This window comes from Lepidochelys olivacea (assembly GCF_965140295.1).
Source record: "Lepidochelys olivacea isolate rLepOli2 genome assembly, chromosome: 11".
Classification (NCBI taxonomy): Eukaryota; Metazoa; Chordata; order Testudines; family Cheloniidae; genus Lepidochelys; species Lepidochelys olivacea.
In genome coordinates this window covers 77470925-77489498 of record NC_140421.1, presented here as the reverse complement: position 1 = coordinate 77489498, position 18574 = coordinate 77470925, and the positions used below count along the sequence as shown (strand labels likewise).

The 18574-nt window shown below is 51.7% G+C and overlaps 1 protein-coding gene across 3 annotated transcripts in view; it reads left to right on the top strand.

Moving 5' to 3' along the window:
• Positions 1-18574, top strand: part of COL18A1 (collagen type XVIII alpha 1 chain) — a 219512-nt gene that overhangs the window by 160045 nt on the left and 40893 nt on the right. For all 3 annotated transcript variants that reach the window (XM_084642695.1, XM_084642694.1, XM_084642693.1), the window contains one exon: positions 12244-12788. In XM_084642695.1, coding sequence (XP_084498821.1) covers positions 12244-12788 — 545 coding nt within the window. The remainder of the gene's footprint in view (positions 1-12243; positions 12789-18574) is intronic.

The following is an 18574-nucleotide window of genomic DNA, read 5'->3' as shown; positions in this document are numbered from 1 at the left end:
GTCTTGCTGGATAAGAGAAGAAGGCTGGCGAATGCCATCCCAATGGAGGGCCAGAAGGTAGCCAGACATGCACCTAGAGCCTTGTTTTAGTGCTCGGGGCTCTGCCTCCAGTGCACTAGCATCTGCTGTGACCGTCAGGAGCCCGCAAGCCTGTTCCTTCTCCTGAGCTGTGGACACTAGAACTAAGCTGAGGACCTTCCTTTTGGGGAGGAGGGTCTTTTCAGCGAAAAGGTAGATGAATTGCTGGGATAACTGAAGGGTGTGGGATTGACAGCTCGCTCTCTGGGTTCCCTCCGCTAGGAGTCCCTCCACTGCCTCTTTCCAATACAAGAGATGTCCTATCTCCTTCGTGATCAGTCATGGGTTGGTTCACATCACTCAGTCTAAAGGACAAGTGTTTTCATATTTCAGTTTGCCAAAATAATTGCAAATACCTTCAATTTAGGGTGACTGGTCACCACTTCCAGTACAGGGTGCTCCATTTGGTCTTTTCAGAATGCCCAAAGTTTTTACAAAAGGTTTCTCTGTGGTAACGGCTCATCTGAGGAATCAGGGTATTTTTGTTTACCTCTGTTTAGACGACTGGCTCCTGAAGGCTACCCATTAAACCATATCAGCTTTGCAACCAATCTCTTTTCAGACCTCTGGCTCTTTCTCAATTCTCCAAAGTCGATCCTCTCCCCTTCACAAAGGATCCCCTGTGTAGGCGCCATGCTAGATTCTGTGGAAGGCAGAGTGTTTCTGCTAGAGGACAGATTTTTCAAGATGAGCCAGTGCCTGTAACAGATCTAGCGATGTAAACTTCATTGTGTGTCTCATGGGTCTTATGACAGCCACTACTGGCATGGTCCCATTTGCCCATCTAAGCATGAGCCCTTTGCAACACTGAATAGCTCAGGTCTACAGGCCAAGGCAGGACAGCCTTCAGTTATTGATCACCGTGCCTCAGAATCTCCTAGTCTCTCCAGACTGGTGGTCTTGAGGTGTACAGTTCAATCCTCCGGGTCCATCCTGCACAGTGACTTCAAACGCGACGTCACAGAGTTGGAGAGAGCATCTGAGTCATTTGACAGTTTGAGGGCACTGGTCCTTTCAGGAGAAATCCCTGCGTCTGGGTTGTGCAGGCGCTGATGGACAACACATCAGCGATGTATTACATCAACTCTTGTGTCCAGAGGGGAGAAGTCTGGGACTGGTGTATTTGTCATGACGTTTGTCCTGTGGCCCTGCATCTGGCTGGGGAGACAGCTCAACAGAGACAGCTCTCAGCTGCATGAATGATCCCTAAAGAATCAGTTGGTCCAAACTGTGTTCTCCAGCTGGGGTCGACCAATACTGGACCTGTTCAGACCAAGGGTCAACAGAAAGTGTCACCTCTCCTGCTGCAGATCCCTTCCTTGCACTGAGGGAAGGGCTTGATGTAAACATTTTCCCTCCTTCCTATTGATTCAGAGGTGATAAGGGAGATACGACAGGACAACACACGGATGATACTCATTGCCCTGGATTGGCCATGTCAGCAGTGATTTACTGATCTCCTTCCATTTCTGGTGGAGTTTTAATGAGTCCTTTCCTGTCCCAGCAGGATCGTTCATCTGAGCCCATGAGCTTACCTGAGGGTGTGGGCAATCAGATTCTGTCTCTGCCTGCTCTTGAACAGTCATGTTCTTCATCTGTGTGAGACATGCTAATTAACTCATGAAAACAGTTGACTAGAAACTGTTACTATCTAAAGTAGTCCAGACATCAGACTTGCATAAAGGAATAACCTATTTCTCCCAGCTCTGCTCCCGTTCCTTGTGTTCTGGAGTACCAATGTACTTGAAGCATCAGGGGTTATCCAGCTCATTGTTAAAGGTTCATTTGGCAGCCGTCTTCACATATCTCACACTAGTTCAGGGGTGGGCAAACCACGGCCTGGAGCCGGCCCCTCAGGGCTTTGGATCCGACCCGCGGGACTGCCGCCCCTCTGTGGCCCCAGGGACCCCGCACTGCTCCCGGAAGCGGCCAGCACCATGTCCCTGTGGCCCCGGGGGAGAACGGGGGGACAGAGGGCTCCGTGCACTGCCATTGCCTGTGGAACGGGGAATCGCAGCCAATGGGAGCTTGGGGGGAGGTACCCATGGGCAAGGTCAGCGTGCGGAGCCCTCTGTCCCCCTCCCGCCCGGGGCCACAAGGATGTGGTGCCAGCCACTTCCCTGTGTGCCGCGGGGCTAGGGCCGGCAGGGAGGAAGCCTGCCCTGGCCCCGGTGCATGCCGCTACCACCCTGGAGCCACTCCAGGTAAGCGGCTCCGGGTAGGAGTCCCCAACCCCTCCTGCACCCCTCTCCACCGACTCCCTGCCCTGAGCCCCCTGCCTGCACCCCAACCTCCTGCCGCACCCTGCATCCTCTCTGCACCCCAGCCTCCTGCCTTGAGCTCCCTCCCGCACTCTGCATGCCTCCGTGCACCCCAACTCCCTGCCCTGAGCCCCCTCCCTGCACCAAACCCCCTTCCCTGAGCCTCCTCCCGCACCCCCTCCAGCACCCCAACCCCCTTCCCTGAGCCTCCTCCCACACTGTGCTCTCCCTCCAGCACCCCAACCCCTTGCCCTGAGCCTCCTCGTATACCCTACACCCTACTCTGCCCCAACCCCTTGCCCTGAGCCCCTTCCTGCACACCGCACCCCCTCCCACTTCCTGCACTCCCTCCTGCACCCCAACCCTACGTTCATGGCCCTGCATGCAATTTCCCCACCCAGATGTGGCCCTCGGGCCAAAAAGTTTGCCCACCCCTGCTCTAGTTGATGGTAGATTGCTGTTTGGTCATTGTTCAGTTATGACGGGGTTATCAAATGTGTGTCCCTCTGTGAGAGAGCCTGTTCCTCCTTGGGATCTCAGTTTGTTGTTGGCCATGCTGGTGAATTCACCCTTTGAATCTTTGACTGTGTTTTCTTTCTACCATTTATCTATCAAGACAGCTTTCATTATTGCCATCACATCAGCCAGGAGAATGAGTGAACTGAATGCCCGTATGACTGACCCACCTTGTGCTGCTTTTCATAAGGACAGGGTAGTTGTCAGTCCTGATCACAGAGTTTTAACTGAGATGGTGTCTGATTTCCACATCAATCAGACAGTTAATTAGCTGGATTTTCCCCCTATGCCGCACTTTAAAAAGGGGGAATTGGTTCTACATATTTTGGATGATAGAAGAGCTCTCGCCCAGTACCTGGACAGAAGTAAGAGGTTTTCATAAATCACCTAGATTGTTTGTATCGTGCCAAGAACCGCATAGGGTATATGGGTTCTTCCCAGACTATTGCTCAGTGGATTAAACAATATGTTGCTGAATGTTACACACTAGCAAAAGTGATTTGACCGCATTCTGCTAGATCTGTGGCTGCTCCCTTTGCCCGCCTTAGGCTGGTGCCAGTTGCTGAAAGCTGAAACTGGACTTGGGTGGACTTGCACCAAGTACTATGCTCTGGACTTGGCTTGCAGGGTGGCCACCATGTTCAGCAAGATGGTGCTTCAGTCTATTCAGCCAGGACTCTGGGCCTGCCTCTGGGTTAGTTTTCAGCGCTGCTTATCCATCTGTCCCATCAGTGAGAACATGCCGAGCCCCTGGAAGAAGTAGTGAACACTACCTCTAACTGGAGTTATAGGAGATGGCTCTGCATAGTCACATTTCCCACCTGCCTTCCCCTCTCTGTCAGAGTCCTTGTTGTCCGGTATCTCTGGCTTTGTGGGGGAAGGAACTGCAGTGGTGTCCCCACTGCCTTCCCCAGCCTCCTGCACCGCTCTGCCCCTTTGTTGCCTCGCCCTCTGTGCATCGTGATGCTGAGGGGTGGGGGTGGGTGGAGACGCAGGAGCATTATAGCTGACATTGCTAGAAGAGGCTTTTAATGTAAGGGGGCACCGTACCCCTGAGTGGGAATATGCAGAGCCATCTCCCAGAACTCTGGTTAAAAGTTATTTGCTTTTGTATTGTGGTAGCGTCAAGTGGCCCCAGTCAAGGATCAAGATGCCCCCGTGCTAGGTGCTGTACATACAATGAAAAGACAAGACAGTCCCTGCCCTGGAGAGCCTAGAGCCTCTACATATAAGGCTTCGGGGAGTGATGATCACAGCATTCTTTAGTGCAGCTGTTCATCAGAGGTCCCTGGTAACCCCAGTCTCACCTGCCACATAACAGCCCAGCTCAGCCATTCAGGCCAGGCTAGACTTACACCGCTATTGTGGGGACTGTGTCCTGCAGGAAGGGATGGACAGCTGGAGACACCTTGTGTCACAGAGCCAGCATTACGGTTGCTCTCGCCTTAGGAACTTGGAGGGGCAGTGAGGGTCAGCCGGGGGAATAGCAGGGATGTGGGGCCAAGCTCTGTGTAGAGGGCGGGTGGCTGTGGGACAGCTGTATAGGTGCCCAATGGGCTTTGCTTAAGGATCACAGTTTCACCCTAGGTTCCCTCCTCTCCCCTGCCACAAAAACAGTCACAGTTTCAAAACTGGGCCAAGCTGTTGTCATAGCTCGGAATGGGCCAAAGAAAAACACCTGAATCCACACACCCCCTAAGGCCGTCCTCCTGGAAGGATGAGTGCTCAGCACATTAACGCTTCGCTCTCGTGGATCCTGCAGTGCGCATTATATGGCTGAGAGGGATACTGAGCTGTCTAACAGATGTGGCCCACCTGCCGTCTGAGCGAGCCCGGGCTACCGGGACCCCAATGTTCTCGTTCCCTGACTTCAGTGGAGCGACCAAGTTATTTTTCATTGAATATTCTCAAAATCTTCCTAAAGGTTGGCTGTATCGTGCTTACTAAGGACTGAAGCCTGCACGCTTTCTGCCGTGTGCCCAGCTCATGAAATGCATCCAGAATCCCATCTGAAGTGGGGGATCAGCCAGTGCTCAGTCGTTGTGCCACGGGGTCTTTACAGCTCCTGGCCAGTGAGTCAGGGCACATTTCTGACTGTATCTTGCTCTGCTGTAACTGTAACCTGTGTACATTTGCACCTCTGCCACTTCTGGGTCCAGATTTTTGTTTAATCTGGCTGAAGAGGTTTTTGTTAATTTGGCAGGCGCTGGAGTGATCAAAGGAAGATGATGTGTGTTCAGAACAAAACAAGGAGCAGCTCTAATTGCAGGGTAATGGGGGGTCCTGAGTTTGAGTTCTTGCTCTCGGTAAACTGGGAGTTAAATGGCAGTGCAGTGTAGCTCACTGGCTCCAAGTTGGCACCAGCCCTAACAGTTGACATACGCTAGGAAAAATCTCGCGCCCAGTGTGTGGGCGCTGGGGAGAGGATGCACAGTGTTGCCAAAACAACAGGAATTTACTGCCGGTTGACTTGCACAGAGCCAGATGTTCAGCCAAGGCTGGTAGGAGAGACCCTTCTGGCTAGAAAACCCCAACATGCCTTGAGAAGAATAAAAGGGCTTGTCGTCTTGTAATTAGCTCATCTGGAAGCTTTCAGACTCCAGACATGGAGTGTCAATCCAGGAGACTTTCCCATGCAGTGCTGGTGGGGCGGGAGGAGGACTTTTATTTCCGTTCTCACCGGCGGTCCCCATAGACGGGACTTGCTGTTGCTCCCCCAGGGGGCAGACACGCCCACTAGTTAAATAGGCCAAGGCCCCTCCAACACTCCTATCACCATGGACCTGTGGTGTGGCATACCCACAGGGCTTAAAGAAAATGCACATGGCTCTAACCAGATGTCACCTGTTTTCCCCATTGCCTGCAAAGTGTTAGGTTTGTACATGTGGATATTTCTTCAAGTCTCTGGGGATCTTGTACTCTCTCAGCAGTCTTCTGTCCTGTCCCTTCCTTCCACATCTTTGCTTCCTCCCACAACCTCCTGCATTTCTAACAAAGACTTTGTACTGAGTTGTCTGCCTTCGATGGATCAGTGTGGTGCTCTGTCAATTCATGCTGCTTCCTTTGCTGCCCCACCTCCATGGCTAAGATGCCTTCAAGCCCCTAAGGCTGACGTGACATTCTCTTGTAGGTGCAAAATTTGACTTACAAATATTTTGCTTTTGCAAAATATTGCAAACACCTACATCTTGCTGTTGACCCCATCATTGGAAATGTCTGCCTGTGTATCAGGGAGCAGATTCAGACTTTCCTCTCGGTCCACACCACCAAATCTCCGTATCTCATGGCTTGACTACCGAAACCTCATCCCCTGCGAGTCCATTCAGAATACTGCCACTGCTTGCCCATTGCTCTATCTGCACCTGAGGCCTTCCACTGACTTCCTCTCCTCCCCTGTGCTGAGGAGCTTGTGCCTACCTGAAAGGTCCTTCACAAAGCATCTGACCTAGCTACTCCATTGCCAGCCAGTCCTGTGCCCCACCAGTGGTTCCAAGATGCAGAAGCCAGCAGGGACCATAATGGTCAAGACTGACCCGCTGTGGCATGGGGCCTAGAATTCCACAGCGTGAGTCTGTGCCAAGCCCAGTACCTGGGAATGGGCTTGAACAGCTCTTTAAAATCCCTCCTTTGGGACTGAAAGGCTGTGAGAGCCGGAGAATCCTCCTGCATGTCCTGAGAAGAGTGAGCCTGCACTTCCCCCTGTGGCATTGGGCATGCTGCCCTGCGTGCTGGGGGACCGTAGTCAAGATGGGGAAGCCTGTGCGTTATGTGGTGGCCCCCTGAACTGGGCTCAGGCTGTTGTTATCCTGGCCGGGTGTGCAATGGTTTCACTGACTTGACTTGACAAACGATTTTAGTTAAGCCGGTGCCGTGCTGTGGAGGCCAGGCCTGTGGGAGTTCTGCTGCCCTGGGATGCCACTCTCCCAAGCACGCTGGTCTGTTCCTGGTGCTCTCTGCGGTGCAGTGAGATTCCCCAGGACTGTAGCCTTTTTGGCTGACTGGCAAAGAGTTGTCAGAGCTGTGTAGGCTCCCGGTGGCTGAGCTGTGAGTACGGAAAGGGAAGGAAGTGTTGCAAAGTTCACATTCGCAGGAAGAAGTTTCCAGCCTGACCCCTCAGCAGAGCCGGAGAGGCTTGCCACAGGGAATCCCACTGCGCTTGCAGGAGGAATTTGATTTTCCATCCAAGAACAAATAACTGAAACGCCACTGAACCAGGTGCTAGTGTCATCTGGCCCCCAGAGCGCAGCTGCTGCCAGAAAGCAACAGATGCTGCTTCGCATGAGCATTCAGAATCTGCAGCGTTCTCCGTTAGGGGCTGGGGCACCTGGGAGCGGGGCCTTGGGAACGGAGTCACGACTGAGGACCTGGTCTGTCTCTGTGATTTGTCAGCGGGACGTTCGCACGCTGAGGACACCAGCAGCGCTGTACACTGGCACAAAGTATGCTGGCAAGAGCCACGTTCTTCGGTGCCCGGGGGGCAGGAGTGGCCTAATGCAAGCTGGCATAGCTGCGGAAGGGGAGGGAAAGGGCCGAGCAGAGCTAGAGCAAAGTCTGCCCCATCCTCCGTTACTCGAGGCCTTGTTAAGCAATTAACCTGTAGCATGTTGTGTTTTCCTTTTAACTGCATTTGAGTTGTAACTTGGTGAGTGTGAATGTTGGCACCATAGCAGGACTCGGGGCTTTCAGATGCGGCGGGGAAACACCCGGAGCCCTTTTCATACTGGAGTGCCCCCAGCCCCCCCAAATACACCACCACAGCACTGCACGGGGGATTTGATGGCAAGCCCTTAGTCCAGAGACGAGGGGCCAGGCTCAGACAGATACTTTTGTGCACTAGTTCAGGCTTAACTGGTTTTATTGGCTGGCAGAGTTATCCCAGGAGAACGCTGTGACGAAGCGGGTAATGTTTCCTCTGAATATTGTGGGGGTGCCTCAGTTTCCCCTAGGCAGTTCTTAAGTATCTAGGTGCTGGGATAAGGGTGTATGATCGTTGCAGAGCCCTAGAGGGCAGGTGTGTGCAGGGGTCTGGACACAGAATGGCCAACACCCTGGTTCCTGGCACCTGATGGCCTGGCCCTTCCCCCCTGCAAGGTGAGAGCTAAAGCGTTGGAGAACAAAGGAATCAGGTGCCCTCCTATCCCAGGAAAGAGACAAAGCCCAGAGGAGGGGGGGCTGGAGAGAGTTTGTTTGGGGCTGGCTGGGGACATGGAGTGAAGTGCAGACGTGGTTGTTTGGCTCACTGCTCCCCAAAATGGACCCAGCTGAGGGATCCTGTTCTCTGTACCTACAAGCTCTGCTTTAGACCATGTTCCTGTCGTCTAATAAACCTTCTGTTTTACTCGCTGGCTTAGAGTTGCGTCTGACCGCAAAGTTGGGGTGCAGGACCCTCTGGCTTCCCAGGACCCCGCCTGAGCGGACTCGCTGTGGGAAGCGCACGGAGGGGCAGAGGATGCTGAATGCTCCGAGGTCAGACCCAGGAAGGTGGAAGCTGTGTGAGCTGTGTGGGGGGAGGGATAGCTCAGTGGTTTGAGCATTGGCCTGCTAAACCCAGGGTTGTGAGTTCAATCCTTGAGGGGGCTATTTAGGGATCTGGGGCAAAAATTGAGGATTGGTCCTGCTTTGAGCAGGGGGTTGGACTAGATGACCTCCTGAGGTCCCTTCCAACCCTGATATTCTATGATTCCTGAAGGCAGTCTGCTCACAGAAAGGAGACTTCCCCAGAGTCCTGCCTGGCTTTGTAGGGAGCAGTTTCAGAGCATCGCCCGGAGACTCCGTGACAGTCGGCCTTTTCTGAGAGCCCTCACCGTTTCTTTACTGCTGCTTCCACTCGATAGAGACTCCCCCACCTCTGTCACGTGCTGCATAGAAATGATGACCCTGATTCTGGGCGTAACGTGGGTCTGAACCTGATTTAGCTCTGGCCAGCTCCCTCTAGCACCCAGGTAACTCTGCAGTCTGTAAACTGCAACTAGCAGAGTGTAGCAAGGCCTGCAGGGCCGCGGTGGGGTGCAGGTCAGTGCTAATGGCTGAGGCGGCTGGGCTGGGGCTTGCTTGGCATGGTGCATCGCTAACTGTAGCTGTATCCACCGCCAGGGCAGAGCAGAAGAGGTACGTTCCGTCTGTCTCGCCACGTCGCACTCGTACGCACCGTCCTCTCTGACCGGCATGTGCCACGTCTAGTGCCAGTCAGACAAGATACGGGCTGAGCAGGCATCCTGGCATTTAAACACACGCGCAGGCGGGCGCCTCCTCGGGGAAAAGTAGTGCGTGAGCAGCAGAGAGTTCATGGATCCGTCTCCAGGTTCCCTGTGATGACCCAAGTGCCAGTCGGGGCTGTGGGGAGCTGGAGTCTTCACAGGCAGCAAACCAGTGGCCCTAAAGGTCTTGGGGGGGGGGGGGATAGCTCAGTGGTTTGAGCATTGGCCTGCTAAACCCAGGGTTGTGAGTTCAATCCTTGAGGGGGCCATTTGGGATCTGGGGCAAAAATTGGGGATCGGTCCTGCTTTGAGCAGGGGGTTGGACTAGATGACCTCCTCAGGTCCCTTCCAACCCTGGTATTCTATGATTCTATGTGAGACAAGGAGAGCAGGGAACGAGAAGACTGACGCTCCCATTAAAACCAGCCCAGGCCAGGTGTATCCATGCAGCAGTCAGCAGGTGTGATCGCAGCACAGGGGCACGTACCTGAGCTACCCGTGACCTTGCTAGACCCCACCAAAGGGAGCCCTGCTAACAGTAGCCTCCCCAGCGCAACGCTGCCCAGGACCTGGGTGTGCATTTGAGAGGCTGCCCCTGCTGCCGCAGGCTCCGGTTGTTACTTGCGCGAGCGTCGGTCTAGCTAGAGCGAGCCCAGCTCAGGTATGTCTGCGCATGCTGCCGTCACGCCTCCTAGACGTGCCCTGCGCGGGAGCTGCTGAGCGTACCCTGGCCGCCGCGGGGCTGCGTTACGTGAACCCGGTTGAGCTGTACACGTGCCCATCGCAGATCGGTCCCGGCACTGGCAGTCTGGTTATTTTCTATTGACCGAGCCTGTCTGGGCTTTTCACCCCCATGTGTGAACTCTCTCCGGCTGAACTGAAGCCCTTGATATCCCTCCCAATGAACCCCGGAAGGGCTGCTGAGTGCCCGTGGCCTTTACCCCATAGCTGTGCTTTGCTTTGCCCTGCGAGGGCCCTTGGCTACTGTCTGAAGCCACTCCAGAGCCAAGTTCGTGTGTCTGGATTGATGAGGTTTTATGCCTGTCAAACATGATGGGCTCTTGGGAGACAGAGGGAGTTCTCCCATAAACCTTCGAAGGAAGTAGCGTGTGTTTGCTCTCCTTGGGGGAATCTGACAGGGAACAGAGAAACCTATCACTCCCTGGGTCCCACGCGCACACATTCCCTTCTCCCCTTGACGATAATCCCCTCTGCTGATTAAAACCCTGGGCTGCTGGAGAAGGGCAGCGTTTCCGGGATAGTGATGGCCGCAGGTGTTCCTTGGACTCCGCTCTATTTTCTTGTGTAATTTGTGTGAACTGTAGCTATTGGTTGCTATAAGGAAAAATAATTAGTAATATTGATGTATGTGCCGGCTGACACTCCAAGCCTCGAACTGTACAGAGAAAGGAGACGCGTTTGTCATTCGTATGAATTCCATCTCTACATGCTGCCTGCTTCCATCTCTCCCTTGGCTGTGCTGTGGCATTTCCATTGGAAACCGTCCTCATTGTCCTGTGTGGGAACTAAACTACAAACAGAGGAAGGAAATGGGAAAGTCAGGGGTAGACAGGTGTTACTGGACTTGCTGGGCCAAGTTTGGCAAGGGTAGCTGGAGAATAAGCTTCTGTTGTCTGTCACAAGCAGGAGCGCCTTCCTGTATGAATCCCTCGGGCGGTCATGCTCTGACTGCTACCTCGCTCACAGCTGGCACTTCCTCCCGGCCCTGCTTGGACGAGAATTGCAGCCTCTCTCTCCTGGACTCAGTGTCTAGTGTGTTGGTTGCTTCTATCGCCCACTCCATCTCCTCTGAGGTCAGGAGAGACACTGGACAGCTGGTGACCCGAACGTGTAACAGCTCATATCCAACTCCCATTATCTGAAGCTACCAGCCACCTTCAGTAATGTGGGACAGAACAAGAAGGAGATCCCAGATAAAGCCTTTAATTAAAAACCTTGGCTGAACCACACCAGCGCTGCCTGTCTGTACCAAAGGGGATGTGAGCCCTCACTTCTGGTTTTTATGTAACATACTGTACTTTCTTTTGTTGTGGGAACAAAAAGTTTACCCAGTTAATTTAAGCCCTGATTCAGCAGAGCAAATTTTGTGTGCAGCGTTTGAACGGGGCTCTCAAAATGTAACACACTCCTTGGACCTCACATGTCTGCCTGCGAAGCTCCTAATAATTGTGGCTCTGAATAACTGCTGTTAATGGTCTGCTACAGCAGGGTTCGCTTGTCTCGGACCCTAGGCATGGAAACACAAAATGCATCCCCCTTGTTTGCTTCGATAACCCATTTACTCCTGATGCGATTGGCTTCTTGTTTCTGTTCCAGAGGTGGTATTTCCCACCCCAGTGAAGGCATGTAGGAGAGTTTCCTCTGGGGGTGGAAATAAGGGAATGGGATCAGAAAGGGGGCCATATAAACATAGTTTGCCTCGCTGACTGTCTTCGTCTTTGGGAGAGAACTCAGTGATTCTGCCTGTCTAGCTAGCCCCAAGTACCGCCTCATTGTCAGATGGCCTTACTTACACACCCAGTGCCCCCAGTTCAGATCAGATTTATCCAGCCACTAACACCAGGGCACCAGAGTAAAACCTTACCCAAGAAAGAGAGTGTTTAAAAAGTCCAGGCTAACCAGCTACAGGACCCGCCAGGGTTAATTCAGTTTATGTCGGAACCGAATGAGCAGAGATGGGAGTGTGAACCTTTCAGCCTACAGCCACAGTCGCTATGTTACACCTTCAGAAGAACAGCAGCAGTTTTAAAATACTCGCCCAGCGTTCTGGCCAATCAGCTAATACAGTGCCGGGCATCTCCGTAACTCCCAGCCCTGGTGCCTTGGAGCAGTGCAGACTGCAGCGAGGAAGGAGAGCCTAGGAACTAGCATTATTCCTGATGTGACCGGTTAGCACCGGAGCAGTCGTGCTCTGCTCCAATCGTCCGAAACGTCTGCCCTACCCTGGCAGCGGCATACGCATGTTCAATCTGTGTGTCTGCACGGAGCCCTGTTGGCCTCAGCATACAAGGTGATCTCTTGCGGGTGGCATTTGTGGGCAGTAGAGGCCTGTAGTTCTGGTGCACTCGGCATTGACATCTTCCCAGCCGAGGCTCTGAGGGGGCCTGTCCCGCTGTTGCATTCAACCAGGATGTGCTTGCTTTTGACGTCTCTGTTTTCTTCTCTTACAGAACATTTCAGCACAGAAGTGAGTCTTTTGCAGCTGATTGGAGATCCCCCACCGGAGCAAATAACCAAAGTCATTGGCCCCGACAACACTCTTGCCTATGTCTTCGGGCCGGATGCCAACACCGGTCAAGTGGCCCGGTACCATCTTCCTAGCCCCTTTTACAGAGACTTCTCGCTCCTTTTCCACGTTCAGCCCACGACCGACAAGGCTGGCATGCTCTTTGCCATCACAGATGCCTCGCAGACGGTCATCTACGTTGGAGTGAAGCTCTCCACCGTGCAGGACAGGAAGCAACAGATCATCTTCTACTACACGGAGCCGGGCTCCGAGAGCTCGTATGCAGCTGCAACTTTCTCTGTGCCTTCCCTGGCGAACGAGTGGACTCGCTTTGCCATCAGCGTGGAGGATGACGAGGTGGTTCTGTACCTGAACTGTGAGGAGTTTCGCCGGGTTCGCTTTGAGCGTTCTCCCGATGAGATGGAACTGGAGGATGGGTCTGGGCTCTTTGTGGGTCAGGCTGGAGGAGCTGATCCAGATAAATACCAGGTAAGTCCTCCACAGCCCAAAATCACTGGTTCCAATTAAATCAGGAGTAGAAAATGGACAGGGAGAGAGTGGGCGTGTGTGTGTGTGAGAGAGAGAGAGGCGGGGTGTAACTTGATTGTTTGGTTGCTTAATTCCTTTTTTTTAACAGGACTACAGCAAAAAGCCTGAAACTTGTCCCAGATGTGGTCCTCATTGGTGGGGCTTTGCCTAGATTTGGGGGTCAAAAGGGCTTTAGATTGAACGGAGGCTGTGGCAATGTCCTAGTGAACACTCATGGGGGAACATGGATGTGCATTTCTCAGAAATCGTTTACACTGGCAAAGTTTGCGTATCCTTGCCAAGAATGGGAGCAAAAGCATGCGGCATGGAGTGTAAGCTAGAGGGTGGGATGCAGCGGGGGTGCGCTCTTTCCGCAGCACCCAGCACAGCTCTGTTATCCTTTCCAAGTCCCTGACAGAATAAGTGCAGGCTCAATTGTGAAGAGCCGTTTGAATCTGCGCTCTTCTAAAAATACTTGTCTCCTTCGCTGCCTGTTGGCTTGGCTGATAAAATATTGTGTGTTAGCTGGAAAATGTTAATGGCACCAAAGTCTATCTTTGTTAGCAGATATTTGACTATTTGCCAAGATAGTTGCAAATCCGTAGACAAGCAAGGAGAGCAGGTGATTAGTGGAGACATGGTTTTAAAACTGATCACATTTTAACAGGGTTATACAATGTTGTAAACAGAACTCTTTTAAACCTACGTGGAATATTACCATGAGAACAGAGCCCCGTTGTTTCTAACAACCAGTCGTGCTTGCAGTTAGAATTTTGTCTTAGACTGAACTCCTTTCACCCAGAACCCAATTGTACAGGAACAACATATGCTAAGAAAAACTATGATTGTTTGTTTTTAAATTTACTGGTCTCACAAATCATAGAATCACAAAGTTCCCTCGTTTCTAAGTTTAAAAAATATTTGAATTGGTGACTATAATTGCTCCAGTTCAGACCTAAGGGACTTAACTGGGGGAGGGAGGTCACTAAAAGTTCCCTAGGGAACCAGAACGGTTAATAATTATTGGTCAGCCTGCTTGTTCTCAGGTTACTGGTGGAGTGGGGAAGTTAATCTTTCACATTTTAGTAAGAGCCTTGAACCCAGCATTCCTGGTAGGTGGCAGGTGTTTGCTTGTTTGGTGCAAAAGCATGATCAATTCGGAAAACAAAGGTTCTAGAGCGGAAAAACAGCGTGCAAGAGAAAGCGGATGCTCATGAATTTCTCCTAAATGACCAGGAACTGTCCCTCCCCTGAGCTGGCCTGCAGTGCTGTGGGGAGAAAGCTTTATGCTGATGGAGAGTGCAGGATTCAGAGGGGTGTTCATACAAACACATGGTGCGTCTCCCCAGCAACTGTCACTGGAGTTGCTGACTGACATTTCCCAGCCACTGGCCTCAGTGAGGGTTGGCAGTGCTGGCGGGAGATGCCGAGGGATGCCATTCACAGGAAACCTGCCCCGGTTCAGATTCATGGCGCTGTCCCAGCTGCAGAATGCTATGGGATGGGATTTTCAAAGGAAGCCTAAGGTAGTGAGATTCACCGGGTGAGATGCTCACCCCTATTCTGGCCCCTGTACACCAGGCGTATGGGCTGGAGAGGTGCCAAGGGGCCCTAAAGCCCCTGTAGCTGGCTGTAGGAGGATTCTCCCAATGCAAGCACTGCAGAAGCAGCTGGAAGGATGCCCTCCAGGCACTCTCCTGAGTTCTGGTGTTGGGGGCGTGCTCTGGTGGGCTGTAGCACCCTGGCCTGGATACCTGAGGCAGCCCACAGAGACTGCCCTAAAGCAGACAGGGCCCAAGGGCTATCTAAGTCACCCCAGGGCTTCTCCAGCCCTTGGAGCAACCCAGGATCAAGCACGGACAAAGGTGTCTCAAAGCCACCTTAATACCCATCCCCACACCCACCCGGGATTTGAGTTCTGGACGAGCCTCCTAGAGGCCTGGGAAAATCCCCATGGTATACCCAGCTCCTCCGTGCACCCCCAGCAGAAGGTGTGTGTCACAGATTTAGGGTCAGAAGAGCCATTCTGCTCATCTGGTCTGACAGTCTGTGTAACTTAGGTGCCTGACTCCCATAGGGATGCTGACAATCCAGGGCTAAATCCCACTAGACGGGAATGGTGCAGTCGGACAATTGGGCGTTAGTTATTTTATTATTCAATAACTAGCAAAAAGAATTCCTTCTGGGTCACCAGTGGGAGTGGGGAGATGCACTGGGCAAATGCCTGTTTAACTCTTTTTGTGGCCTCACCATGCAGTCGGGGGAGCATTTCCATAGTGTAGGCTGCTTGGGACACAGGTCCCAGGCTAAGGCCTGGTCTACACTACAGCGTTTGGTCGACGCAAGGCAGCTTACCTTGGCCTGACTCTGTACCTTTCTATGCTACAGCGTTGCTCCCGCAGATGTACGTTGCCCAGCACACTGAGCTAATAACTCCACCTCCGCGAGCGGCCTAGCGTTTCGGGTGGTGCAGTCATGGTGATGCAGTGTCCATGTAGACACTGCGTTACTTACATCACCTGTTGGCTGTCAACCCCGCGTGGGGTTCAGAGCTGGAGTAGCCCCTCCCCCGCCATGGGGCTGACAGCTTGGGCGGGGGGTGGGGTAGAGGCCGCCAGCTGTCAGTGCCTCACTTCAGTGGGTGGAAGTGCTCCTGGTGAGGGGACACACCACGGAGAGAAGGAGGGTAGTGTGGACATGAAAAACGACAGTAATTCCTGCAGTGGCGGTACTTAACTTAAGTTGACTTAATTTTGTAGTGTAGACATACCCTAAGCTGGAAGAATTTGTGTAGCGCTTCTCAGTGGGAGACATAACCCGCCTTGTTGCATACATGGATTACAGCAGGGATGCTCTGCAGTTGTACGCAGCAGTGGCAGGATGCACACCCTGGTGTAGCTACTGGTGTGCATGCCTTTCGTAGACGCCAAGGCCGGAAGGGACCATTGTGCTCATCCAGTCTGACCTCCTGTACAGCACAGGCCAGAGACCTGCCCCAAAGAAATTCCTAGAGCAGAGCTGGTAGAAAAGCAGCCGATGTTGACTTAAAAGTGTTCAGTGATGGAGAATCCTGCATACCCCTTGGTAAATTGTTCCAATGGCTAATTATTCACTGTTACAAAATTATGCTTTTTTCCCCATTTTGAATTTGTCTAGCTTCAGCTCCCAGCCATTGAATTGTGTTAGAGCTTTCTCTGCTAGACTGGAGAGCCAGCTATTAAACATTTGTTCCCCACGGAGATACTTATAGTCACCCCTCAGCTTTCTCGTCGTTAAGCTCCATAGATAGACTCAGTGAGCACAATCACTATGAGGCAGGTTTTCTAATCCTTCAATCATTCTTATGGCTCTTCTCTGACCCCTCTCCAATTTTTCAACATCCTTCTTGAATGGTGGGCAGCAGAACTGGGCACAGGATTCCAGCAGCGGTCGCAGCAGTGCCAAATATTGAGGTAAAACAACCTCTCTGCTCCTACCCAAGATTCCCCTGTTTATGTATCCCAGGTTTGCATTAGCTCTTTTGGCCACGGCATCACACTGGGAGCTCCTGTTCAGCTGATTATCCACCATGACCCCCAAATCTTTTTCCTGGGAACTCATGATTTTGTATAAGTAGGGGCATAGCGAGCAGATCGAGGGACGTGATCGTTCCCCTCTATTCGACATTGGTGAGGCCTCATCTGGAGTACTGTGTCCAGTTTTGGGCCCCACACTACAAGAAGGATGTGGATAAATTGGAGAGAGTCCAGCGAAGGGCAACAAAAATGATTAGGGGACTGGAACACATGAGTTATGAGGAGAGGCTGAGGGGGCTGGGATTGTTTAGCCTGCAGAAGAGAAGAATGAGGGGGGATTTGATAGCTGCTTTCAACTACCTGAAAGGGGGTTCCAAAGAGGATGGATCTAGACTGTTCTCAATGGTAGCAGATGACAGAACGAGGAGTAATGGTCTCAAGTTGCAGTGGGGGAGGTTTAGATTGGATATTAGGAAAAACTTTTTCACTAAGAGGGTGGTGAAACACTGGAATGCGTTACCTAGGGAGGTGGTAGAATCTCCTTCCTTAGAGGTTTTTAAGGTCAGGCTTGACAAAGCCCTGGCTGGGATGATTTAACTGGGAATTGGTCCTGCTTCGAGCAGGGGGTTGGACTAGATGACCTTCTGGGGTCCCTTCCAACCCTGATATTCTATGATTCTATGAAAGAGTCCCCCATCATGTAAGTATGGCCTATCTTTTCATATGGAATTGAGCCAGGGACGTGTCCCATTGTTATGGACACTGCCAGAAATTTAATGATGAATTCCTGAGTTAGCATAGTGGGGGGCTTACTGTTAGTAAGTTCTAATGGTTTATGAACATTAAGGGGCCATATCTTCTCCCTCATAACTCTGTGTTAGCAAGGACTCCAATCTGGGAAGACTTTCTGATTTAGTGAAACTGGGGAAAGATACCACCCTGGCTAAGCAGCCTCTGTTTAAATGTTGCCTGGAATATGATTCTCCTGCCTTCGTTTGCAGAATGCTCCCAATGAGCAGCCGTTTGGAGGAGAAACCCTGAGCAGAAACTTCAGGCAGGGTGTTTAGTAATAGATGATTGATTTGGAGTCAAAAGTGCAAAAATGTAAAGAACATTAATCTGACTGTCTTTGACCAGGAAGGATGAGGCAGATACGTCCCCTGAAGCAGCTCACAAAGCAGTGTGATCATTACCTAAACCATCATGAGGAAAGCATTCTAGATCAGTGCCTTCCCGCTGGTTCTCAGAGTGGCTGGGCACTAGGGGATTACTTCTCTTTTTATTAGCATTGCCTCTGTTGAAGTTTGTTTTTACAGAGACTGTTTAAGTGAATCCAAATATTATTCCGGTGTCTCATCCAGAGTGACAGATGAAGTGGAAATAACTAACACTTTTCATCTTCAAGCGAATTTCCAAACGCCAGTTTAATTTATGGGTCTAGCAACCCTTGTATTTGTGGTATGCTTTGTGCCTCCCACTGAGATCAAACCCGGGTGACATTCCTCCTTCGGCTGCCAGGCTCTCTGGGGTTGGTGCCAGTGAACTAGGCACTGAATATATAGTATCTCCAATGGGCTTATTGCTTCTGAGGAGCTGGGGGAAAGTTGAAGGTTGATTTGCTTCTCAGTGAATCTGAGGAAGGATGCGGATTTCTGTTCTGTTGATTTGTAGTCCCTGTCTGTATGGCAGCTAGGTGGGCATTCATGAAGCTGAAACACATTAATTACAATTCAGTTTAAAAAAAGGAAAATAGTTTTACTCAATTGAATTTAATTCAGGCAGAAACTAGATCAAGTAAATGACTTGGGAATCATGTCCCCAAGCAAAGCGAACGTTTCTGACTCACCCTGTGAGGAGCTGGCAAGTGATCACATTGCAGGGTTCTGCGCCTTAAGTGGGCGTGGTGGGGACTTCGAGAAGAATTACATGGAGCAGCTGGAAGCACCAGGCCCAGAAACAATGGGCAACTCAATCAAGACAAGTGGACAAACGGCTCTGTTGTTCTCCCGAAGTGGTGTGTGGAGTCATGCAACGACCCACGAGTGCAAACTAGAATTGTCGACGTCCTCGAAATCGAGGTGACCGGCATATCAGCGCTCCTGCAGTCATGGTGCTGCACCAGTCAGACGTTTCCTGGTTCCGAGCAATCTGAAGTGCTTGGTAAACTGGGCTCAAGTAAACAATGTGCATTTTAATCTGGCTAAATGTAAATGTGTACATCTAGGAACAAAG